General features: G+C 39.1%; 1 protein-coding gene across 6 annotated transcripts in view; it reads left to right on the top strand.

The window, feature by feature from the left end:
- The window catches only part of TBC1D22A (TBC1 domain family member 22A), a 448,171-nt gene that overhangs the window by 299,887 nt on the left and 120,332 nt on the right, over positions 1 to 27,952 (top strand). Inside the window, exon 12 of one of the 6 annotated variants that reach the window (XM_037889082.2) lies at positions 53 to 2,529. The exons of the other annotated variants lie outside the window; for them this stretch is intronic. Within the exon in view, the coding sequence (XP_037745010.1) occupies positions 53 to 97 (45 nt within the window). The 3' untranslated portion in view covers positions 98 to 2,529. Of the gene's footprint in view, positions 1 to 52; positions 2,530 to 27,952 lie in introns of those variants that run through there. 6 annotated transcript variants of the gene reach the window in all.

Raw genomic sequence — 27,952 nt, 5'->3', positions numbered from 1 at the left:
AAGTGTAGGACTTTGCACTTGTCTTCATTGAATTTCATCTTGTTGATTTCAGACCTGCGGAGATGAAGGAAGAAGGAGACACACATCAGGGTCCTAATTAAGCCCTGGGTGATCGCTACTTCCCTCCACCCAACACAGATGTAATGAGGTTGAGTGGTGCCTATAAAAGAGAAATTAAAACTACTAATTATTCCTTAAAAAAAAAGGTTTTTATTGATTTTCGGCTATAAAGGCAATACAGACAAAATAAGAAAAGAAAGATTAAAGACCAGCACTGAATAAGGATTAATATAAATGGCAAGTTATACTGAAGACAAGCACAAGTACATGCAAAGCTATCATACACCAGTCATTTACCACTGGTTTTACACTACAGTATTGATACAACTAAGATCAAATCAGCTCGAGCAACCAGACTTCTTTACTCCATAATCTTACCTTGCATTTGTCCGAAAATATGTTACCCTTCAGTCTGTCGTTTTTCTACACTGACCAGGTACAGACAGTCGAGAAGTGCACGTCCCTTCGGTTCCGGGGTCTGGGTCAGGCTTTTCCGATACCAACTCACACACTTTAGTTCTGTGCCTTTGTATTTTTTATCTCATCTGTTGGCCCCGTTTTAAAATAGACCAACCAATCAGGGTGGACCACATTGTTAATGTGGTTAGTGTGGCTTATAATTGATGCATACTTATCTCCTTGTAGCCAATTGTCAGTTAATCGTATAAGTTAGGAATGTGGGTTTGATAAGTGCATAGGAGTCAACACAAAGTGTTATCTGGTTGCAGCACATCCTGACCACAAGTTTCAATTTAATTCTGCAAAGCTTATTTTCTTGAAGCATCCAGAAGTTTGAGGCCTAACATTGCTAAAACCCTTGTCACAAGACCAATTCATCCAATTTATCAAGATCATTTTGAAATCTAAGCCTGTCCTCCAAAGTGCTTGCAGTCTCTTCCAGCTTGGTGTCACCCACAAATTTTATAACATCTGCAAGGAAAGGGGTAGAGGGAGAAGCACAGGAAAATAGTCATACTATCTCACAACAAAACTATTTTTAAGATTAAATGAGTTAATAATGAAGTTTTCCAATCTAATACAACATATAAAGTATCATTGCTGAGAATACTGTACTTTAACTTTGAGGAGGAGATAGCCAGTCATTGCCCCTTATTATGCTTCATCTGGATTAATGATTAACTATGTTTGAACTCTGTTGTGCTCTCATAATATGTTTATACGGTCTCGTGGTTTAGCTGTGACTGTAAGCATTGGTACAGGGTTTCTAGATACAAAGGACAGAAACTGCAGAGTGCCAACACATTTTAGGAATTGTTTAGTTTTTATCACAGCAAGATCAGAGGGAATCACTGTAATTAAGTTTGCAAAATGGTTTCAATTATATAAAGCTTTATTTTCAGACCATTGTAACTTTGTGAAGCATTCATCTCCTGAGCTGAAATTTCCCATGCTTGGCCACTTCTCAGAAGTGAGAGAGCATCAAAATAATCTTCACTGAGAAGCAGTGCTCGCGTTTTCCAGTACAAATTGGTTTTGGTTTTACAGATGGATGTTTGAAACTCTCATGCTGAACATGCAAAGTAGATTTCTACTAAATTGATTGTGTACTCTTAAAGGAAGCTAACCTTGTGACACATGAGACTGCCCAGGCCAGTTTGGGGACTACTTTCCATATGTTTTGGAAAACCCAAAGAGCTAGTAAAGCTAGGGTCCTTCTCCATCAGCTCCTGTTGCTATTCTCATCAAAATATCCCATTAGCTTAGCATAGTGTTCACAAGGTTGGGAACTAGGAAGGCCTGAGTTCTATCTTTATTTCTTCCATTGACTTATCCTAACCAGCCAGGCCTCAGGATGCTGTGAGGAAGGTAGACAAAGAAAACACTAGGCATCTTTTCCAGAGGGAAACATTTCTTCCTGACTCCTGAAAGGGTGTTCTGGCCAGACTTACAAGAAATCTAGAAACCCATTTCTGGCATCTGCAACACCCTATAGGGAAGGGAAAGCCGGGTGCAGATTTGACCAATTAAAATGGTGACTCAGGACCCAGAGGATCTTAACTGTTGCAGGGAAGGAGTGGATGGAGATAGTTGTCATCACCACCTAAAACTCAGTTCTGGGTAGCCATTGGAGGCAAAGACTCTTCCACAGCCATTCATCATCACCCCCTGCTTCCCCGGCTGCAAACTCCACATTCAAACATAGGAAGGTCCCATCTGTCTCCCAAGTAAAGGACCGTAGCCCTGCCACTCTGATAAAGTCCCTTATTTCTCTCCCAAACCCAAGCTGGGAAGGCTTTAGGGGAGGAAAAATCTGTTTTGTGGTATGATACAATCTTGATGCCATGAGCTATTCCAGTTTATCGGCCATATAGTACACATTTATTTTATTTAACCAGTGGACTGTGAATGATCTTTTAAAATGTAACTAATGTTTAATAAAAGAAACAAAAATCAAATGGAAAAATCAGTGTTCAATGTTAAGACTGTCAGAGCAACAACGCAAACAGTAAAATGTTACGGCAGGAAGGCTGTGACATTTCTTTTTCTACAAACCTGTGAATCAAAACCAGTGTCAGTAATCAAACCTGTTGAATTATGAATTATCTTTTGATGTTGCTGGCTGGATATTTCTAGATGAAGTCAGAACTACAATAGAAAGAGTTTCATATAGGTAGATAATGACATAGTAATTGCCATGAAAAACACAGCACTGTATTTCTTAATTAACATTGCAATTTGTGTGGCTTAAATAATATTACATTTTTCCCAATAAAGCTCATTAATTCAAAAAATGGCAAACATCCCTCTTCTAGTTAAAAAAACCCCTAATTTTAAAATCTAGTTTTTCAAGAACACTTTTAAAAAACATGTTTTTGTTTAAAATGTTTTACTTTCACCAACTTGTGATTTTAATGAACAGGGTACGTTCACAAATGTCATAACCTCTAGTGAGATTCAGCCCCTTTTCAATGAAAAATTCCATTGGAAAGGCATGATATTGTTGCTATTATTTTAAATTCAGTGGTATCCACTGCAGAACTAGCTGGAGCAACATTTCTGATGTCAACAAATGGTGTTAAAACTGATTGATTGTATTAATCTAATCGAACTGGAAAAACAGTCTTCCTTACAACATCCTTTTTCATAATCCCGTAAAAAAAAATTGAACTAGTAAGCCTTTTATGCCTCTTCCCCCTCCAGAAAGCAAGCATGTATCATTGCCAAAGTGAAAAAGATTTTAAAAGGAGAATATTCAGAAAAGTTTAACTAGCAAGCAGATATGAATCTCTCAGAGAAGAGCAAGAAAATTCACTTATCAGTTGCTCACTAGAAGCAATAAAATTATGGTTTACTGTGGATTTCAATAAAAAAAAAATTGTATCTGTTAATTATCTGCTTAAGGATAAGACTGCTTTTAATGGCAGTGATTCATAAAAGTCCACGCTATTTCTGATATATATGTTGCCCTTTTGGTACACTGGCTAACAGGTATTTTAGATTTGAGGTTCATTATAAACTTTCCACCTGAAAAAAAATCTGAATCTCTATCAGGAGGAGTTTGATAAGCATTCAGTATTTTGACATGGTCCGTCCTGGTAGGAAAAGTAATCTGAAGTAGGAAAATTAGGCCTGTTTTCAAAATTCATAATTAATATGGTCTTAGATCTGGCATAAGTAATTTCATATATTTAAGTACTGCCTAACAACAAAAAGTACAAATGATTTTTATTGTTCGTTGTGGCTAGGGCCCTACCAAATTCGTGGCCATGAAAAACGCATCACAGACCGTGAAATATGGTCTTTTGTGTGCTTTTACCCTATACTATATAGATTTCACAAGGGAGACCAGCGTTCTTCAATTTGGGGATCCTGACCCAAAGCAGGGGGGTCACCAGGTTTTTATAGGGGGGTCATGGTATTACCACCCTTACTTCTGCACTGCCTTCAGATCTGGGCATCTGGAGAGCGGTGGCTGTTAGCTGGGCACCCAGCTCTGAAGGCAGTGCCACCACCAGCAGCAACGCAGAAGTAAAGATGGCACCAGCATACCAGGCCATCCTTACTTCTGTGATGCTGCTGGCAGTGGCTCTGCCTTCAGAGCTGGGCTCCTGGCCAGCAGCCGCCTCTCTCCAGCTGCCCAGGTCTGAAGGCAGCGCTGCCACCATCAGCAGTGCAGAACTACTGCAACCCGCCCTACAATAACCTTGTGACCCCCCACAACTCCTTTATGAGTGAGGAACCCTACATTTACAACACTGTGAAATTTCAGATTTAAATAGCTGAAATAATGAAATTTACTAATTTTAATTTCTAATGACCTTGACCAAAATGGACCATGAATTTGGTAGGACCCTAGTTATGGCACTGTAACATAGTTTGAGAGAACTGTATTTAAAGATTAATCACAATTAAACTATTTTTGTTCTTTGAGCCCCTTAAAAAGTCTCCTTAGCTTGGAGTGTTGGGTATCAGTTAAAGTCTAAGCAATGTTATTAGCTTTTAGGATTAAAATGAGTTCCCTCTGCTGTAGTTAGCATTAGCTGAAAGTTAGTGTACGCTAAGAGGTTATAATAAAGAATGGTTGATCAGTTTGAATAAATGTTATGGTACTTTAACTAAATTCTTGAGTATTTATATTTATTTGATCACCGAATATATGCTCATGATAGTGCATATAGTGCACCGCTTTTCAGTGGTGAACACACTATAACAAATTTTAAAAAGAAAGAGAAAACATTTCCTTCATATAGTTTGAAAGATAATTTTACTGGTGGTAACACCTTTGTTATTTCCCTATAAAATGCAGAAAATAAGGTTGACACAGTTAGCTGTCAATTTTAAATCAGTGTTTATTTAATTGTAAGTGACTAACTGGAGTTTAAAACCCCCAAAAAGTAGCTTGTGGCATACTGCATGAAATCTTTTTAGATGATAAAAGCACTTGTTTACCCCGTCCTCTTGATATTTTAAAAAGAACAACAATAACAAAAAGAAACACAAAAAGTCAGGCTCGGTGAGTGTGAGTTTAGAGTAATGTTTTGCCTACCATACATTTTTGGTCATGGTCACTCATTCTGTGTGTCACCAGGGTCTTTGTAACACATCAGAAGCAACATGCCCGAAGAAAAAGTAGTGATCCTGGTAGTTTATTAAAAGGTGATGCAGATGAAAAGTATGATGAAATGTGGGTGTTAGAGAGGAGCAAATTAGGTTTTAAAAACTCAGACTCCAACTAAATAAATGGCAAGAAGGGACAGCAGACTGTTAAAATCCTTTTGGTGGTTGAAACAAGAAAGGTACACTCTCTAAGCCAAACATAATACAGTTTTTCAATAACCAGAGAAGTCACCTAATTAAACTAATTCCCATTTGAAAAAATGGCAGCATTTATATGAATTGTTTTAAAAGGCCACTGTCAATTTACGTGGGGGCATTTTTGGCACTTGGCCAATTTTTTAAATGCTGTTTTTAACAGAAGTCTTTTAAAATAATATGTCTTGACATACTTTTAAATTGTCATTTAAAAAGCCCACAAGTTTTCAATTTGCCTGCTGATGTTTAAATGAGCCTTTTCAGCAGGGGAGAAACTGACTGATAATACATTGCAAACAGTAAAACTGACTATACCCAAATGTTGTCACATGCACCTGTAAAAAGGCTGAAAAAAACAGAGAAAATATTTTTCACTGGCTTTTTTCACCTGAAGTAATCTTAACTGCTACTTATTATTATAGAAAGTTAAATGTTTTCAGACAATTTTTTCAAGTTAATGGTGATCCTATTATCAGGAAAAGTCACCAGTCACTAGTCTCCAGATAAGTTTACATTTTGAAAATAGATGTTTTAGTTTGGGTCACAGTATAATTCTGGCATCAAAAGATTGTCATCCTGTAACAATCACTTTACTTTTCAACTCCTTCTCCCTTTTACATAGGATCGGAATTGCACAAGATTCTTTGCCAGTCCTTCCAGTCTATAGCCCAGGCTTGTAGGTCTTAGAATTCCAGTGCTTTTCTCTTTGAACTTCTCTTGACAGTCTTCCCATCATATCATAGGTCTTCCACATCCTTTCTTGCTGTCCTCTTCCTCCCATGTTTTTTTTTGCTCATTGTTCTTTTCCCATTCTTGTCTCATGTCCAGCCCACCTCAAACATGAATTCTCCAGCATATCACTGAGAGTCTAAAGTTCATCTTTTCCCTAATTTCTTCTGTGCACACTCTATCCTCCACTTCTCTGCCATACTCCTCAGTATATTATTTTCTGCTACCTGTATCTTCTTTTCTTCCATCTCCATAAGACCCATCATTTCCAAATCATAGAGCAGGCAGGGACATACACAGCACACAATTTTCCTTTCAGTTTGGCTCTTAAATGTCCCACTGTACTTCTCTTACTCTTTTCACTGTCGCTGCATGTTGGGTTCTTCTTTTCAGTTCTCCAGATCTTTCTCCAGTGGCACTAAGTGCACTTCTGAAATACACAAATTCTTTCTTCTGATTCAGCTTCTCTCCTGAAACATCTTTTCTTCCACCTTCCCTACTTACGTAACTTCAGTTTTCTTTGTGTTTATCTTCAAACACAGAGGTCCACTCTGATACCATATCTACCAATTCCTCTTTGCTATCAGCCAGAAGGACTAGATCGTCAGCATACATTAGTTTTCTGTTTCCCCACAGGCTTGATTCTCCTACTAATTAACTTTATAACTAGGATGAAGAGAAGTGGATTCAGTACACTGACTTGTCTCAATCACCTCAAAACTCTCAGAAATTCTATGTATTGTTACCAGTTTAGCTTTTGACCCTCCTCTCTCATCTCCATTTCTTGAAGTCCCCCCTCCCATCTATCTCAATACTCCAGACACTAGATCCCTCAGAGCAATGTCATATGCATTCTCAAGATCATCAAATGCTACATACATCCTCCATTTATCATTCTTAAAAGTTCTGTCTGATTGCAAATAGTATGTCTATAATACTCTTTCCCTTCATAAAACTGTTGCTCCTCTCCTATATTTTCCTCCACCTTGCACCTCCACCTCACCTCCAAAACTCTCTCAAGGACTTTGAGAAGCTGAGTCAACAGGTGTTGCTCTAATAGGTTTTTGGATCAGGTACACTACTCTTAACATTCCAAAGAGGCGCCAGTCATCTGGTATCCTTGCTTAATCCCAGCAAGTACACAGTAAACTATGAAGCCGCTTTACTTTCCAGTATTTCCAGCTGCCTGTAACAATGTTTTATGCTATTGTCCTTGTCTTCTCATTAAAAGATGTTATTACAGTAAAGTGTTATATTTAGATTTTGTTTATATCTTGCCTTAAGGAAAACAAAATATTGAATATGGATTTGTTTTAGTGAAGCAACAAAAGTCCTGCAGCATATATCTGCTTTGTAGGTACTCTTTGTTTCTTTACATATAGTTTAAACTAATATTTAGTTAAGTTTTCCATAGTATCATTTTGAATAATGCTCTAGTCTTTCTGTATGCATCACACGGGTGTTCAAGTAAACTGTCAGTAAAAATGAAGAGGCTTCAAATAGTGGTTGTTAATTTAAGCCTCTGACAAACTGCATCTGAAGTTCTTAAGTTCTTTTTCACTTCTAAAACCATCTTTTTGCATGAATGTGTCAGAGTTTGTAATAATGTGGTTTGGATTACCTAAATGCCTATAAATTTTGAGATGTCGCCAAGTCATCCAAAATGGATACGCAGAATTAAACTGGGCATTTCTCTTCACATTACCTTTGAACTTTAAATATCACAGACCAAGGTGAACTGCTAATTTACAAACTGAGACTTTTTTCTATGAAGTTTTGTGTTATTTTACCAGATATAAAGGACATGAATGGAAAACTATTTGTCTGGTGTGAAAGAAACACTATGAGGGAAATAGAATGAATGCGTTTTAATTAATAGGATTTGTATCAGAAAAAAAGTTTTAAATTTGTATATATTTATGTATAATTGTTGAAAAACTAAGACAAAGGTCTTTGCAAGCAGCTGGGTAATGATTTGAAGATTTCAGAGTAGCAGCCGTGTTAGTCTGTATCCACAAAAAGAACAGGAGTACTTGTGGCACCTTAGAGACTAACAAATTTATTAGCGCATAAGCTTTTGTGGGCTATAGCCCACTTCATCAGATGCATAGAATGGAACATATAGTAAGAATATATATATATATATATATACAGACACACACACACACAGAGAAGGTGGAAGTTGCCATAGAAACTGTAAGAGGCTAATTAGTTAAGATGAGCTATTATCACGAGAAAAAAACTTTTGTAGTGATAATCAAGATGGCCCATTTAGACAGTTGACAAGAAGGTGTGAGGATACTTAACTTAGGGAAATAGATTCAATAGGTGTAATGACCCAGCCACTCCCAGTCTCTATTCAAACCCACATTAATGGTATCTAGTTTGCATATTAATTCAACCTCAGCAGTTTCTCATTGGAGTCTGTTTTTGAAGCTTTTCTGTTGCAAAATTGCCACCCTTAAATCTTTTACTGAGTGGCCAGAGATGTTGAAGTGTTCTCCTACCAGTTTTTGAATGTTATGATTCCTGATGTCAGATTTGTGTCCATTTATTCTTTTGTGTAGAGACTGTCCAGTTAGGCCAATGTACATGGCAGAGGGGCATTGCTGGCACATGATGACATAGATCACATTGGTAGATGTGAAGTTTGTCACACCACTATTTGAGGTGATTACCTGTTCCTTTTGGAAAGAAAGCAGTTTTCTTGAAAAAAGTAATTGGCATCACATTGAGAATAAACTTAAACAGTAGCTCTTCTGGACAATGCACGAGAACTCTTGAAAACTGTGGGTTGTTTAACATTCTTCATTTTTGGTATTTTGTTCCTACTGTTCCTTTAAAGCATGCTTTCCATTGATCCTAGCAATGAAGGCAGTTGATACCCTACCTCTTCCTTGCTGGGATGTCTACACTGCAGGATCTCCCAACCCAGATAAATAGATTCACACTAGCAGGTTTCAAACTAACATGCTAAAAGTAGCAGCGTGAATGTTTCGGCTTGGGCAAAGCTCAAACTCTCAAGCCCACGCAGCGCTTTAGGCTTCAGAGCCTGAGCTCCAGCCCCAAACTAGAACATCTACACTGCTATTTTTAGTGTGCTGGCTCAAGTCCCACTAGTACAAATCTGTCTACCCAAACTGGGAGGTTTGCTCCCATCTGTAATGTAGACGTACATGTATAGATCCTCTTATGTTATTGGCCACCAAATACATTGGGAACTGGCCTTTCCAGGTGTCTTTGACCTGAAGATTAGTTAGTTTGATGAAAAAGGAGAAATGAAATAAATTTAGATAAGGTCTGAAAAACATTCATTAGAAACACTTTACCTCAAATCTGTTTTCCTGAAAATTATGAGCAGATGAGATTTTTGTATGCCAGTTGAACTAAGTGATACATTTTAATTAGGTGACTTGCTGTTTATTTAAAGCACATTTTTACATTGCATTACACTGGTTGAAGTGATTGTGTGAACAAGTTCTCACTCTAAGAACAAGGCTGATGGTACGTGTTTCCCCCCTGCTGTATGTTGCAGTAATGTGGATTGCTCATTTAATTCCAAAGAAGCCACGCATGCTTAATTGGTCATCAACCAATTATATACATGTGTGTCTATGTGAATATAATAACTTGCAATATAGGTATGAGGAACCACAGTATCTACTGGCAAAAGTTAACGGCATTTGTGTATGGTGATGATTATTGTACATAGAGTTGGAAAAGAATATTTAATCCAAATGTTGTTTTCATCCTTTATAGTAAATATTTTAGAAATATACTTGTAAAAAAATTGGCAGTGGCACCCACATTTATTAAGAAATAAACATTTTAATTTGAAACTGTTGGTGACCTCCCTTGCAGACAGAGCATTCAAATTGCTAAATAGGGTCAATTAAGAACAAGCTATTCAGAGAAAGGAAACAAAGGCATAGGAGAAATGAATTGCCTTCTGTCAAATATTGCTAAATAAAATAGTTGTGGTTATATAATGTAACTTCCCTCCAGAGCCAGTTTGGTTTTACAGGGGAAATTAGGGAAATTCATCTATTCAAGTCATTTGAGTACAGCATTTTGAATACATTTGCCTCTTGTTTGTTCCTTTATGTGAGAATTGTATACTGCATCATGAGGTTCACAGTCATATTGTTAATTTCTGGTCATTACCAGAAAATTACACACAAGAAAAATAATGTTGCAGGTGTTTTTACCATACAGATTTTAGTTTCCTTTAAGCAGATTTTTTATGGTGACTGATGTTTAACAATGGCTAATTTTGGTACTAAAATGTAATCAGAGTAATTTAATCATTTTCTTTTACTCATTTGCTTGAATTTAATTTGTATGAATCAAACTGTTTTATGTTTGTATTAAATTAACCTTTTTGCTTTTTCCTGATGAATTGAGATGTTACTATAAACACAATAGTTCCCAGTATCACTTTCAGAAAATTCTGCTGCAAATTGCACAAGAAAAGGGTAAATGGATTAAAATTCACAAAGCTATGTACAAGCAGTGTTACGTATTTGATGTAATCAACAAATACACGGAAGCTGGATTTTCTACTTTGTCCCTATCTTGCTTCATTGTGCCAAGATATTGCAGAAGGCTGAGGCCCTGATACAGAAAATAATCCCTGTTTAGGAAAGATGCTTTAGTTCTTACAGTTAAGTACCCTTCCTGAATAAGGATGGAGTTAAGCACATATTTAAGCACTTTTGTGAATTTGGTACATGGGTTCATTATATAATGTTGTATAGATATTGTAGGACATATTGTATATGTAAAAAGGCGGCTTCCCTTATGTTTTCAACCATGAAAATTGTCTAGTTCTTCTTGTAATGATTGTCCATACAGATTCTACTCTTGGTGTGTGTGAGGTTGGATTATTTTGAGCAGCAGCATCTGTAAGAGCTGCATCTGCACCCCGAGAAGCCTCAACAACCAAGTGATTCAGCTCCTTCTTACCATCTGTGGCTGTGAGCTAGAACATCTTCAGTATCTGAGTCCCTTATGACTTTAGCTTTAGTGTTTATTAATTATAGTTAGTATAGTTACCTAGTTCATTCTTCTTCTGTTGGTTTCCTTTGGCTATACTATGTAATCTGTTTCAATGTAGATGTATAAAAATTGTAGGTAATTTATCGATGGATTTTCTTTATTCCTCCTCCTTCCACCCTCCCATTTCCAGTATCTTATGTTACTCAAACACCAAGTCATTGGGATTCAGATCCTACCCCTCCTATGAGGCACCAATGCCAGTTAATAGGCATTCTAGATGTGTAATTTGCCTAGGAGAGAGACATGTTGCAGAGCTCTGCTCTGTGTGCCAATCCTTCTCCAAAGGTTCTCAGAAATCAAGGGAAGCAAGACTTAGGATTTTCCTCCTGGAACAATCGATGAAAGTCTCATTGGATCCTGGCACACTAACAAAGAAGCTTCACCAATAGGATCAGTCACATGCCTCCAGTGCCCTGGTGAGCCAAGACATCATTCCAAGCTCCTGGGCCACTTCTCACAATCCCATTCATCTGCACATAAGCGTCAACTTCTGAAGGGGGCTGTAAGGAGCACTGCTACCTTGATCAGAGTAGACATCACTTTCCTTCTCCAAATAGGAGGCAAATATCTTCCCTATAAGCCTCTTCTACAATAAGCCTAAGCCAGTCCTGCTTTGGTACCTCCAGGGTAAAATCAAAATAGACATTAAATGGTTATATTGCAGAATAAGAACTACACTGCCTCTAGTAGCGATCACTCAGCGCCAATCTCAAGACCAAGTGCCTTTCTCTGTGTGTGGCACTATTGACCACTTTAGTACCTTCCGACTCAAGGCACCACATGCCCAGGTGCTCATCTTGGCATCAGTACAATTCACAGCAACTTTGCTGTAGGCCCAGAACCAGAGTCTTTTCTATCGAGAGGCTCAAGGAGATGATCACCAAATGCTCAACCTCTCACCAACCTATGGTACCAGCCACAATTCTCACCAAGCAGGCAACTTCTGTTAGGACCACCCAGCCTCTTAAAGAGGTATGCACCTTTTCATCTTCCTCAATGGAACATAGTAGTGTCGTTAGGTGTTGCTAGACATTGGCTGCGTGTGTGTGTGTTCTCTCTGTGCTATCCCAGCTCTGCACAGATAGTTGGCACAGCAGACCTCTGTCGAACTGCCCAATAACCACAGACTTGGTTTGTAGCGAAGACACTTGGTCAGGTTTATTGTCTATGAAGCACGGTCCTAATGTCCTGGCTCAATGGTTTCAGGTGCACTAACATATGTATGCCCATTGCAATGAACTATCTCAGTTAATGGTGGGACTTTCCATTATCCCCTAGGCCAGCCAAAGACACTTCCTCTTTATACACAAATACAAACAAGTTATGTATTGCCCCATTGACATATCTAGGTGCCACCCATTAGGATGGGTCAGCATATTCCAGTTATCTTTAGGGAATGTGTTGGTATCGAGGTGTTTTGGTACCACCCTTCTGGAATGTGTTTGCGGGAGTGCTCTGTGCCTAGTACTTCTTAGGAATGTGTGTTTCTGCAATATCAGCTCTGTTCTTGCCAGAATCTGTGAGCCGAACCTCTTGCTCACAACCTGGCTTTGCTTTATATCAGCAAAGCTTTGACCACTACTTTAGCCTATGCTTCTGGCCTCAGACCAGGCCTCTGATACAAGGGCTTATGTCTCAAGCTCTCTTCCTACTACAGTTTATAGCTAATCAGAAACCTAGTTCAGAAATAATGTCTGATTGATGAACCATACATTTTAAGTATTTTAATGTATTTTATTGCCCCAAAACCAAAAATATATTTGAGCTAATAATGGCTTTTTAAAATATCTTTTTGTTTTTATTAAAAATAGATGTGTTTTTGAATTTAAAAGATATAACATACTGTCCTTGCTTCAGCATCATGTGCTTCCACATACACACAAAGAAAAGAATAATAAATGAGAGTTCAGCTTCCTGGTTTTGTCTGTCTGCTTTGCAGAGATGGTAATCTATGTTTTGAGGACAGGCTGGTAATGATCTTGCTAGATCGAAGCAGTGTGCACAGTTGTATATGGAGGAGGTAGAGATTAAGAATTGCTGTTCATAATAAATAGGATAGTGAAAACCACATCTGTGGATTTGCCCTTCTAGGTTTGTTATATAAATAACAGACACAGCTACTTTATATATGTTAAGCAGAAGTGTGTCTGTTAACAGATTTGGAATTTAGTATTGAAGTTCTGAATATACTTTTCATTATCAATAGGATAACTATTCAGGCCAGGTTTTCCCTCTGTATAATAATAATTGAAACACAAAGACTGTCAATTTGATTCCTGTTATTATGTTACATCAATCATATAAACTTCAGACCCCTCTTTTAAATTGTTACATGTTCTACTTGATATATTATTTATATTCTTTATATTTGTCTCTTGTAATCTGTACCTAAAAGGTATTTATTTTTGTTATGCATGCATTCATCTGCAAGATTGAAGGAGTATGAAAGAACGCCTTCAGTAGTGTCAGATGAAGTGAGGCTCATTGCTATTCTAACTGTGTGACTACTCTTCCTGAGCAGGACTATTCTGTCCTTGGTATTCATTCCCTCACAGTGATGTGATAACAGAATAAAGGAGCTTTACAACTGATTGAAGTCAAGTAGCGGGGCCATGGTAAATGCTCACAAGAAGATCACTGATGAATACTATTAATGTTGGAGGCTGGGTTAACAAATGTGGATATCTTTACTTTCCCCTTGCGGGTGGATCATGGCATGGAGGATGGGCTAACAGTTGAGAATATCCATTCTTCCTCCCCCTAGAGGGAGGATCCTAGTGTCCTCTTGACTTTTGAATGTTTAACATTTACATAGAAATGTATTTTCAACCTATTTTTGAGCCAATAAGAAGCCTATTTGGGCAGATGTTCTCAACATAGTCCCCCAGCTCCTGTCACTACCAACCAGGAAGGTATTCTGTCTCAGGGAGTCCCTCCACGTAGCAAAATCCATTTAGAAAAGCCTCTTACAAAGGATGGTGGATACTAATGCATGTTTTTTCCAGCTCTTTTTGTCTATAAAATCCTCATTTATGTGTCAGAAGAAAAGAAAACACTTATAAATTACTCAGTCTGATTTTTCTTAAGGTTGGTTTTATCTGTCTGCTCTGCTCTGCAGCAGCCACCACCACCATTCTATCAGGCTCTCTATACACTACTGCATTCTCACATTGTTGCCAGCCCCAAACATTCAAAACTAATGTAGGACTCCCAAAAGTGTGAGTGTTTTTTTAATTGCAGGAGTGGTGATGTGTGTGTGGGGGGGGGGTTACACCTTTGGGTTTTGTGACTTTAGGATTTATTTTTTCATGCTTTTCTCCATAACCACAAGAGCTAGAAAGTAACTTACTATTTGTAACCAAAAAAAGAAAAAAGGCTGACATAATTACATCACACCAGGAGACAAGGCTTTAAGAAAAATCACCAAATATCACAAGACACAAAATCACACAAGATGGTGGCAGTGGACCTTCCTCCTGGAATAGCTGTGAACAGAAAGTTTTAATTTTATATGCATCTCTAAACAGTTTTTGAACTTAGTCTGTCTTACCTTGAGTCCCTGTTTAAACATCTCTGGTTCAGGCTCGTTCATTTCATTTGTTTTGCTCTCTGTCAGTGTGACGCTTTCTCCAGGAGCACAGAACTGTGGGTCACGTTGTAACCCTGCTGCTTCAGGAAGAGAGATATTTGCTGTTGCTAAACTGGGTGACAGCTCTTTGTCACTCCAGTCTGTTAGCCACCTCTGACAAACTTCTCAGGACTCTGACAGCCCCACTTTGCCTTGCATGTAACACTTGGCACACCCCAGTTCCCAAGCCCCATGGAAAAGCATTCCCCTGGAGTATCCAGCCTGTCACTGGACACTCTCACAGAAATTACCAAATTCACTATCTTCAAAGAAACAGCTTGTTTGATTCAACACTTTGCTTAATGTTACAGCACTGAGATCGGTTTATTGAACAAGGAAGTTTATTAACAAAGATAGAATGTTAAGTGATACTGAATAAGGATAGTAGAAGCAGAATTGGTTACAAATAAAACAAAAGATTAACATGCCTCTAAGAGATTAAATATAGTAAACTATAATCCTCTGGCTAAAGGAGGTTTGACACCCTCAGAGTTTTTCTGTAGAGCTTACTGATTTTCAATCAAATCAGGATCCAGATTTTCAGATTTCCCTATGCTCTACCAGGGGTCTCTTCAGTAAATGGAACACAAATTGTATTTTTGCTTCACCTTGTATTTTCCCAAAACTCATTGTTTTGACCCCAGGGACAAATCAACACTCTCTGTAGCCTTGGTGTCTCCCATACTGATTTTACTCCCCCCACCACCCCGTCTTGTGGACTTAATATGCAAGAAGGGCATATTGTGTGTTGGCTTATTGCTTACTTTACATCAGAGATTTAATCATGCAGGTAAATCAACTTTTCTTTGGTTACATAGTTTAAACATATTTTTAGTACATACATACAACTTTTTGCATAATACCTGTACATACATCTCAGAATGTTTCATGACCCATATGATATAAGCTTTTATTTGATACCTTATGTGAAATTTTTTGTAGATAAATACTATGCCAGCAATATGTTAGGTGTAGTGAGTTTTTCAGGTCTGAAAGGAGTTGCCATTGCAGGACAGTGAACCCTTTGCCAGTTGGCATTGAGTGGATCATAGGATCACAGTCAGAGAACAATTCCTTCCAAAGTCGGTCATATTTTACATGGCTTCCTTGGCTTCCTTATTCTGTCTCAAACATTGTATAATCAGCACCATGTTAACACTAGAACAAATGCTGGTACAGAATTTCCTTGGGGTAAGCTTGTTTCTGGGGCTTTTGTACTGAGAACCATTTAGTAGGTTGTTCTGGTGTTTACTACATATGGTAGGGATGGGTGCTACTTGAGAGGGTGGTTGAGGTCTATAAACCTACCCAGCGGACACCACTTAGACATGATGGTCACAATTCCCCAAGCAGTCCTCTCCTTGTTAGAATGGAGGAAGCATCCTCTACTCATGTGCAGTGGAGTGCCCTTCTATTTGCCTCTACCCACCCAGACTCTGATGACAGACACGTCCACTCTTGGATGGGGAGCTCCTCTGGATCACCTTTATAGCCAAGGCCTTTGGTCCCCTTAAGATGACAGCAGCAGCAGATTCACATGGTTATGATGTAGCCATGATGGTGTGTAGGATGAATGTCCATATTGAACAGAGTGTTCTTCCTTTGGCAAGAATCAGTATGGGGGTATTTAGGTTTCTTAAATCTCTCAAAATTGCATCTTCCAGGTTCATTCATGATCGGCCTTATGCTCTACTCCTTTGGCCTCATCCTGATAAACTTTCTGTAAAAGTATCTTCTTCTGCATGTTACACTGGGCCCCACCCATTGCAGTTGTATTCTCAACTGGTGCAAGACTGCGACTTGCCAGGACCATCTAAGAATCTCCTCATGTGACAAAATCAAACCAACAGGTGTTGAGAATATGCTCTAACTTTTGACACTGTTTAGTTTCCTCTCCTCATCTGTTTAATGGCCATGTTTCTGTTCCATTTAACAGAGTTGTCATACATATATCCCATGACTAAAGCAGAGGCCTTTGAAAAGCTGAAATGTCATTGATGCAAGACCAATCCAACATGTGACTTCTTTGGATATAGAACCTCTTGCTGTTAACTGACTATCCAGATAGATAAAACTATTCACTCATTCAATATCATTGCCATCTACATGTAGCATTGGTAGGTCATCAGTTTGTTTTATAGGAGGCATTCATAGCTTTAGTTTTATCACCGTTGACCTTAAGTCCCATAGATTCCACAGTTTTTCACATTTCTTCCACCAATAACTGTAGTTGGTCAGTAGTCTCTCCAAGTAAGGCAATATCATCCATATACTCAATATCCTCCAATGATGAATCTTTAAATTTCACACCACCTTCTTTGGCCTCAATCAGCTTTGTCATAGGATAGTCTAGTAGATCATTAAATAACATAGGTGAGAGAATGCAACCCTACATGCTCCTGATTCTACTGAAAACCAATCTATAATACAACTGTTGACCCTCACACAGCTACATACTGCTGTACAGTTCCTCCACTAGGCACTGTCTTCAAGCACCCCATATTGATTTAGCAGTATCCACAGTGGTGATCAATTCACTGAGTCAAAAGGAGCTGTAAATGCAATGTTAATTTCACTTTGTTGCTTTAGTATTTTTTCAGGAACATTCTGCAAAGCATATATAACATGGGTTGTAGATCAACCTGTGCAGAAACCACACTGCTTGTGTCTCATTTTTGGGTTGAGACAGTATTTCAGTAGTTTGACTATAAACACTGGGACTGACAGCAGTGACATTCCCCTATATATTGAGCAAGCTGATCACTCTCCTGGGTTGAATAAAAAGGTATAATGTAGTCCATTTTCCAATCTTCTGGAATTTTACCTGTTTCCCTAACTTTTAAGACAACTGTGTCACAGTTCAGAGCAACTCTACCTGTTTCCCCTTTGTGGTCCTGCAAGGGCACCTACTTTTAGGCTTCAGGCTCCCCAGCCATCACCTCTTATATGGAGATATGCATCTGCCTCCCTCTTGACTGGGCTATTTCCAGACTGCACAGTTCCCTGCTTATGCTATGAATTCCGCAGCAAAATCAGATTGCCTAAACAGGCTTGCTCTGCTTTGCTTTCTCTTCAAAGGCTGTGAAGAGGGTAGTTGTCACAGTTATGAAGTAGCACACAGCTCTTTCTAAGCAAGTACATTTATCTTTATGATGAAAGCATTACAGAGAAAACATATTTAAAAATAATAAAAGAACTTACACGCATGCTAATAAACTTACCAGAAATCAACAGCGGAGTCCAACAAGGGCTCTGGCTGGTAACCGTCCTTCAGACCCCACCAAGGGGGTTTTCAGTGGTTACAAACTCATAACAGCAGTTAGCTCAGAACAAGCACACACATGAATCTGAGTGTTACTCTTTTATCCAGTTAGGACATCTGACCTGGTCCTCTTGTAACAGGTGATCAACAGACTATAGGTTTCAGAGTAGCAGCCGTGTTAGTCTGTATCTGCAAAAAGAAAAGGAGTACTTGTGGCACCTTAGAGACTAACAAATTTATTTGAGCATAAGCTTTTGTGGGGTACAGCCCACTTCATAGGATGCATAGAATGGAACATATAGTAAGAAGATATATACACATACATACAGAGAACATGAAAAAGTGGAGTAAGAGGCTAATTAATTAAGATGAGCTATTATCAGCAGGAGAAAAAAACCTTTGTAGTGGTAATCAAGATGGCCCATATAGACAGTTGACAAGAAGGTGTGAACTTTTTTTTCTCCTGCTGATAATAGCTCATCTTAATTAATTAGTCTCTTACTCCACTTTTTCATGTTCTCTGTATGTATATATTGTGATACAGCATGGCCAGAGGGCAGCAGGAGAGTGTTAGAAGGGAGCCTTATTCCCTGTAGAGGGAAGAAAGTTTGCTATAGATGAATTTGAGCACCTGAAGCCAGTCACCTGATAAACCCCCCCCTGCTTCAATCAGACAAGAGGAGGAGTTGAAGCAGAGTGGATTAGTGTTGGAGCAGAGAGCAGTTTGGAGGAAAACAGAGGAGAGTTTGGAGAAGTGCTGCGGTGGGCTAAGAAGACCAAGACCCTAGGTAAAGGGACACCTGGTTTGTGCAGAGGGAGGGCAGGAAGCCCCACAAGCTGAAGGGCAGGAGAGGGAAGTAGCCCAGGAGAAGGAACCACTAGTTCAAGTGGTTTACCGCTAACCCTAGGGCCTCTGGGCTGGGACCCGGAGTAGAGGGCGGGCCCGGGTCCCTCCCTCTCCGCTCCCCTCCTCTAGGACACTAGTGGGGCAGTTAATACCCCAGTTCAGGGGCAAGAAACGGTGCCCTGAACCCCCCCAAGAAGAGAAAGCGTGAGACCCATCATAGTAGTGCTGGCAATTTGCCACTATATCTATATCTTCTTACTATATGTTTCATTCTATGCATCCGATGAAGTGGGTTGTAGCCCACGAAAGTTTATGCTCAAATAAATTTGTTAGTCTCTAAGGTGCCACAAGTACTCCTGTTCTTTTAACAGACTACAGGTTTCTCTTCAGAGCAGAACTTCAAAAGGATGGGTCGAGAAGTGAGAAGTTGCTTTCCCCTTCTCCCAACTATTTTCTAGGAATCCCCCTGTACTTTGTTTGTCTAGCACTTTGTTCAAAGAGTTCTTTGAAGCTCATAACACTTCCCAAGGTTCACATTAGTCATGTCTCCTAGAGAAGTTTCATACAATCCTACAATAATGCGCACAAATTTCCATTTTAATTCAATAAGCTCATAAGATACTGAAACTTATTTTAGTAAAGTTTGTCCAGGAAATTGCCATATCTGTCACAAACTCCATAAAGTCAGTGAACTAAATGCAGGCCTTCACTCCTTAGCAGTTCTGATGAAACACTATCAAGACCAGGTTCTTCATCATTTTGTAACTGTTTGACCACAAACATCACTTTCTCTAATGCCACTGGCCTGTTTTCTGCTGGATTAAGTTGTAGTTTACATATTGTTGGAGATCTCTTCATTAATTCACAAAAATGCTCATGCCAACGCTTAAGTTCTGCATCAGTAGCCTACCAGTATTCTCCTTTTTTGTACTTAACTAGTGGAAGCTGCGAGAATGGTTGTGCAGTTAGGACCTTCAAAATCTCTAGTACACATTTCTGGAAATGTCTTTCAGAGGCTTCCTCAGTGCATTGCACCATACTATTTTACCACTGATTATGATCATTCTGACATGCCCTCTTGAATGCTCATTCAAGACATTTATTTTTGTCTATTGCCCATTTCCTCCTCTTTTCACTAACTTAACTTTGACCTTCCAGTTTATCCCTTCTGCTCGGAGCCTCTTTTTCTTCTCTCCCATAGTTCTATTATCTTATCTGTAATCCAATGTTGCTTTAATCATTCTCCTTAGTTTCGGTTGCCCTACAGCAATTTCTGTGATAGAATCCCAAAATCCCTTTCAGGTAAATCTCCACATAAATGTCCTTGAGCTAAGAGCAGTTCATCTAGTATACACAGCATTCTTACCCATACTCCAGGAACCATAGTGCAAATACTGACAGACAACACTACAGCAATGTACTACATCAACAAGTATGTGTGGCAGGGATGGTGGAAGGAAGAGCATACTCTGCCTTTCTGCTGGAAATAAATCTGTTTCTGGAACTTGTGAATCAACTCTCGTGACTCTACAGCTTCCAGGCCTACAAAATGCCCTAGCAAATCAGTTCAGCAGACAACACTTGAACAATCACAAATAGCCATTTGAGAACTCCATTCTACAAAACATCTTCTAGATAGACCTCTTTGCCATGGACTAAAATAAGAAGTGTAAGTTGTTTTGCTTGAGGGAGGAGGCAGGAGGGAGTGAGCCAGCCCAGGGTCTCTCTCTCTCCAACACTTTCCTCATTTCCTGTGCACTGGGACTCATGTGTGCCTACTCTCCCATTCCATTGATACAAAAGGTCTTGAGAAAGGGCAGGCATGACCCAACAAGCCTATGATAATGATAGTCCTATTATGGCCCTGGCAGTTTTGGTACTTGGACATGATGAGCCTTCAATACAGCCCCTGATCACATCTGGCTGAACTGGAAGTGTCATTATGCATACTGAGGGTCACAATCTATCCTCAGACCAAACATTGCTGCACCTCACAGCCTGGATGCTGGTTGGCTAATTAGCAGAGAGAGCCTGCTCCAGGAAGTCCAAAACCATTCTAGCTTGTAGCAGAAAGAATTCCACTAGAGTGAGTCATGTAGCGAAAAGGAGGAGCTTCTGTATGTAGGCAATGCAGACACATCTATCCCTGCTAGAAACCCCAATAGCTGCTATCCTTGATTACTTGACAGCTCTAAAGCATTTGGGACTCTGTCTGCTCCATGAGTCCATTTGGGGAAGAGGGAAAGGGGGGTACACAGAGCCTCTGCCATAAGGGGTATTGAGAATGTTGCAGGGGATCCCTGAAATAGAGGAGGATGGTGAAAGTGTGGCACATAGGGAGCTTGCAAGGGAGAATGGAGAAATGCAAGGAGCCCCTATGTGTGTGCAATGAATTCAGCCTACAGAAGCAAAAAAGTGTATGACCTGCTAGCGGTTGATAATCTCATTTTTTTCACTGAAATCATGTTTTTGACACACAGCTTCCTAGTTGCTGATTCTTGGGTTGTCTGTTTCTTTGGTTTCTTGGGTTTTAATGCTGCATTTTTTACAAAAGGCTCATTGATAAGTTATACTGGTAAACATCTGTTGCTTGCATGCATACCTTGCTCATAATGTAGTTTTAGACAAAATTCATCTTGGTCTCTTTGAAAAAGAAAATGAGTTTTTCTGATAAAGCTTTTTATTACTACGTTGTTATAACGTTAACAAAAGGGGTTTTAGAAAAGATCCTTTGGAAAGTCATTTTTCTCATAATACTGTTAAAGGAACATATTACATGAGAGTTGATTTCCACTGAACAGTTTTAGACAGTACACTCAATGCTTTTTCTGAAGCTTGTATGGAGGAAATTTTTTTTTTTAATTTTTCTGAAGGTGATGTAGAGCAAGAGCCATAAAATTCTTTGGAGTACAGGGTGTATAGCTCCCATTGAAGTTAATGGAAAGTCTCCCATTGACTTCAGTGATCCCTGAATTGGACCATTAGGGTTCAGGCTTGCCAGGTTCTGAACACTGTGGTACTGATCCACCAAAAGCACTTAAGCACCTGCTTAACTTTAAACGTGTAACTCCTTGAAAATTTTGAATGCAATTAATTAAAATTTTAATCTATTAATTTTAGTAAAATGTTCTGTAAAATATTAATCTAATTTGGAATTCATGTCCTTTTTCTTTGATTATTTAGGTTTTTATGTGCACCTTGATATGGTGTTTTAGCTGAATTCTAAATGATTTATATCAGGAGTCTCAAACTTTGTCATAGAATGGACTACCACGTGACCTCAGTGGAGCCCCATGTTCCAAGCAACACTCTTTGATAATCACTTGTTTAGCATTACCATATTGAAGACACGGTTTCAACATTAACAAAAGCTATATTTGACAGTTTAGGTTGCATGAGGACACACCTTAAGTGCATGGAGATCAGAAATTCAGGTAAATATCTCCTGTAAGACTTGCCACTTTCATGTAGCCTGCAGTGCTGTCAGTAACACTCTTCAATGCGTCATAAGCCTTCACTTCCATCTCCAACACAAGTTCATCAACACCATGTTCATTAAATTTGAAATCCAATGCAAAGCCTTAATGGTGACCTCAATAGATTGGCACAGTTGGCTGTCACACATTCCAGGTATTTGGGAAATTAATCGGCTTCATCATTGCTGAGGTTGCTGTTCAGGTTTTACTTCAGAGTACAAGTTCTGAAGCAGCTTGAACTGTCACTAAACATAGTTTTTGTTTGTATTGCCTGTTTGTATTATTTCCTGGGGAGAGTGGGTTGTTGGATTTTTTTTCTAATCTCAGTAAATAGCTCCCCGGGATCAGAGAGGGACAGGGAGAGAAGTGGGACCTGGATGTGCCTGCCTAAGAATGGGAAGGAAAAACTGCACTACCAAAGTTTCTCCTGGCTATGTTGAACTTCCTGAAGGATATGAGAGGCTGCAGCATGCCTCAGTAAAATCTTTGTACCTCAAGCATTTTATTCCTGTTTAAAAACATGTAGTGAGTACATGGAGCAATCCTCCATATTTAGCAGTGATGACATATCTTGTCAGCTGGTGGGTGTGATGGGTTGCACCCCCCCACCTTTTCCGGGATGCCGTCTGATGTATTGGGATTTCACTGAGCCCACCTGCTCCACTAACCTGGGCTCCCTCTCCCTGTTTTGCTGAATCAGGCTCTCCGGCCTCTGGCAGCACATACTCAGGTAGGGAAGCACCATCTGTAGCATCACAGAGTCTGCAAACAGCTCACTGAGCTAGGAAATGCCCAGCACTCAAGTGCAGCTCCCTCTGGAAAATACACCCAAGAAAATGTTGTCTTGCGCTAAATAGAAAGAACTGCACAGCACAAGCGCATAAAAATTCACCCTCTCCCTCAATGTGAAGAGAGATATGCGCAACTTTGCGCCCTCCCAGTTATAAACTGCACAAACTGGATTATGTTATAAACAAGAAATAAGTTTATTAACTATAAAAGGTAAATTTTAAGTGATTAAAAGGGATAGCAAACAGAACAAAGCAGATTACTAAGCAAATAAAACAAAACACGCATACTAAGCTTAAGATCTTAAAAAGGGGGGTTTCAAGAAGTAATTTCTCACCCTAAATGTTATTTTAGGCAAGTTGCAGAGTTTCTGTAGCTTAGAGTTCCAGTTATCTCTTCTTACAGATTGGACCCTTGTCTCAGTCTGGACTCACCCCTGCCTTTCCCCTCAGGTTAGTTTCTTTGTCTCTTCAGGTATTTTCAGCAGTTTTTCTTCTTGGGTAGGCAGTGGAAGAGAGAGTCCTGATGGCCTTGCCTCCCAGCCTTAAATAGAATTTACATAAGGTGGAAAGCCTTTATTTCCAGTGGAAAAGTACCAGCAGTGTCCAAGGTGGTATTTTGCATCAGGTGATATCACCTGACCTTGTAGTGTCAATGCAGCATCCCAGTAAACTTCTCAGGAAGGAGTGAGATTAGCATTGTCAAAGTTCTATTGTTCTCCTTAATGGCTTATCCAGGATGATTGCTTACTGTTTGGTGGGCATTCCCCCAAGTACACGCACAGTTGTAATTGTTACAAAGTCAGTATTCCTAATTCAGATACAGAAATGATACATGCATACAAATTGGATAATCACATTCAGTAAATTGTAACCTTTCCAATGATATCTTACAAGACCCATCTTACATGAAATATATCTTAGTTAGACCCTATTCATATCATGACAATATTTCTATGAAGAATATGGGGTGTCACTCCACAGTGGGAACCTCCATGAAGGAGCCTGTGTTGTCACTTCTGAAAAATAGATACAGCCAGGATTGGCTGCAGCCATAGTATGCCTTCCTCCACTCCACTAGCCATTCTGCCCACTGTATTGCCTCTTCTTCTGGGTCACTCATCCCTGCCAGTGTGAGGTATGCCTCTCAGCATTCAAACCTGCAAAGCAAAATATGTGAGTGACAAATGACTGAAATGTGAAGCCACCTGTGTTTTTTTTTTATTCATATAATGATTTATAGATTATCATGGTTTAGAAGTATAGCCATAGCATTGGGTTGGCGCTCTGGAACTTTAGATTCATAGCTCAGACCCCTGCCTTTTGAGTCCCAAGAGTAATTGCTAGCCTCTTTGTAGATAAGACACTAATGGAAAATTTGACAAACAGCTTGCCAGTCCTTTAAACAACTATTTGTTGGTCAGCAGCAGAATATTGGTTACCAGGAATACTGGATTGTTTAGTGTGGTTTAGTGGTTTGAGATAGGATAATAAGCTGAAGTTGTCAAACTAAGAGACAGCATGTCTTGAGTAGATCAGATTTGGGTATGCCTGTTAGAAGCTTGGGTTCAATTCCTGACTTTCACTGCAGTGACCTTGCATAGCCTGTCTGGTAACTTGAAAAAAGTAGGCAGCAGCTCATACTTGAGTACCTTTTATATTCCCCTGCCTCAGCTTTCCAGAACTGAGGCAGTGATGTGGTAGAGAGAGCACGAGCCTGGAGTATTGTCTTTTTATAGGGAGGCTGTTTACCCATAAAGTGACACCACAGGGTTCTCACCAGAGAACATGTAATGATGTCAGTGTTAACTGTAATGGGTTTATTTTGGTGTGCATACTCACATTTATTTCTAAAATATAACAAAATGTTCTCTAGACAAATACTATTTGTATATAACTGGTAGTCAGAATTGGCACAGGAAGAGCAAAATACAGATCCAGTGTGTCAAGAGTTCTTGCAATTGGGTTTTGAAAAAATGGTGAGATAGTCCAGTGGAAAAACTGCCAAAAGGGTGGTTTGGGACCACGTTCTCTGTTGTATCAAGTCATTTTTCAAATGACCATGAAAAATTCAAACACTGTTCAAAATTGATCTTGTATCTTGTGGGTTTTGTAATTTTTTATTAAATTTTTATAAGTTAAAGGTTTAAAGGCTCCTGTTAAGTTTGCGTTTAGAGATTTCAGCTCAACAATGAAGTCATGGCCAGCTCCAGTATAAGAAATCCTCACAGTACTTTTATATGGTACATTAATATAATTATCTCCATATTCTACAGAAAAGGGGAAATTGAGACCTGGGCGTTTTCCTAGATTAAGAAAAGAGGTCAAGATCTATTTTGGGTTTAGCTAAACCCCGAACCTCTCACATCCAGAAGAGTGGGTTGCAATCAGAATACCAGCCTTCTTGCCACTGAAGTCTAGCTTCCATCTCCTGAGCTGATATGCCAAGGTTATGCATATACTTTATGGGTGCCTGTGACCATGGTTTTGATGATCATGGTAATAAATGTCTCTTCTGGAGGATATTGGAAGAAATGACTAAAATAATTTTAATATTGCTATCAAAATAGTCTATATTATCTTTGTTTCCAGTTTATATTTAATTTTAATACAGGATGTCGTAATGGCCATTCAGATTATTTTTTGTTTAAGATTTAGGAACTCAAGTTACCCCTTTTTTTCCTTTATACTTCTGCCCTTTACATTTTATCTTGAAAGGTTTATTAACCTAAAAATCTATTAATCAGACAGAATGTGAAGTACAGTAGAAAAAATGTCATAGTATCTATGAAACCCTAGAGCTGAAAACTCTAGTGGTTGCCCTATTCATGTATTGTGTGTTGCAGTAAAATGTGGTAATTGATAAATATCTGTGAAAATGGATATGATTGTGTCCTCTTTAATGAGCTAACAATTTCATGCACAAGTTTCATCAGTCCCATTGTCTCAAATAAAAGAAGACATGTAAATGAGGCCTATGCTTTAATTGTATTGAAACAATGCTGGCAGTTTCTTTATTGTATCCATTAATTTAATTTCCCAACATCAAGGTTCTCTGGGAATGAACTGGAAAAAAAATAATTAAAACGATACCTGAGATAAATAGAAATTCAAAAGGTGAAGTAGAGAATTAGTTGTTTTTGTGTGCAAACACTTTTTAAATGGGTTATTGAGGAATTATGGGTCTAATTTTGATCTAGCATGATCTTGACTTGGTATCCTTTTTGACTTTTACCTCATAAGTGCATAGATTACCCTAATGAAAACTTTTTTCTAATAAATGGGCACCTGTCCTTAGTGCATTTTTAAACCAGCTCTACATACAAAGCAGAACAATATTTATTTTGTAACATTTTGATTTAAAACAAATCAATTTAGGTTTAATTCAAATGCAAAACATCTTGCCATACTTTTGGCCTGGTAGTGTGCACTTCGTGGGATAGATCATATCTCTAAGCTGAGTAGAGGCAAAGGAACTGCAAGTTTTGACATGCAGTTTCCTTTAACTTCTTCTATCTCCAGGTATGTGTGACTGTACTTCTCACTCCACATGCTATGGAAGGTGAGGAGGCCTCCACTCTGCATAATGTCCCCAGCCCCTTGGTCCCCACAAGCTCTTTTAACAGCACCACTCTTATAGGAGATACTGCCAGGAGAGCTCTGGCTGTCCCCAGAATCCTCCTCCCTCAACGAGGATTCAAAACTGAAGAAGTAGAATCTTAGTAAATTGTAGGGTCCCTAGGAATTTACCTATAAAAGTCTCAAAAGGCTTTTTTGTTCTTGTTGGATGAGATTATATGCAGTAGCCAATATCATCCCTTGACCTCCCAGTACATGCAGCCAAATTTCAAGGGAGGCCCCTGTGGAGGGACTTCCTTGGGATTAAGGAAAGTGGGGAATTTAAATTCTGTGCTCTTCTGCACCTTTAGGAGACAAGATGCAATGAATCCCTGTGCTGTCTGCTGGCAGCGAAGCAGGGGGTCCCCTCCAGTGCAGCATTCATTGTATAGTTAGAGATACTGGAGAACTGCATTTAAAGAGACACTATACTATACAACATTATTTGGTATAAAAGTTGAGCTACTGTAATAATGATCCAAACTGGATTTTTTTCAGTCTTTTTTAACAAATTAATCACTGCTGCTCCAAAATTTTTTACCATAAATCACAGTGTCTTTCTCCTCAGCAATGGCCATTAGGAGAGCCAGTACCTGTCTGTCTTCTCTTGATGTTTTATTGTAACCTATGTCAAGTCCCTTGTGGATTTCATACTCCTGTGCTCATGTATCAATGCGCTCATGGTATTCAGAGGCTGTGAGTAAAGGTGGATGCTCCCTGCATCCATGCCTCCCACTTATAAGGAATAGAAACAGGAAGAGCTGAGGGATGAGCTCTCCACTCAGCACAAAGAACAGTTAGTGGACATCTTTAATGTCTCTCTGACTGGACTCAGTGGCATGGTGAGCTACCACAGAAGAAGATGGGGATGGAGCAGCAGCTTTTCTAAAAGCTTCACAACATCAGATTGACTGTGATTCTTCCTCATTCATGTTGTTCTCATGGAATAGAGTTCTGATCATCCTATTCTCAGCCTCCTTGTATTCACATCAAGTGTATTCTCCAAGGAGACTGCATTATGGCTTTGGCTTCTGTGAATGCTTAATTCAGCATGGAGGGATTGATATGATGCTGTTAAACCCACACACTGGGAGAAATATAACCATAAAAGAAAGGTCTGTTTGAGTGTCAGATCAGCTGCAGATAAGCTAACCTGTGTTTCCTCTTTGAGCAAGAATCTACTTACATCATACCATTCATGATGAATCTCAT

Source organism: Chelonia mydas, chromosome 1, assembly GCF_015237465.2.
Source record: "Chelonia mydas isolate rCheMyd1 chromosome 1, rCheMyd1.pri.v2, whole genome shotgun sequence".
NCBI classification, from domain to species: Eukaryota; Metazoa; Chordata; order Testudines; family Cheloniidae; genus Chelonia; species Chelonia mydas.
This window is presented reverse-complemented; position numbering and strand designations above follow the sequence as displayed.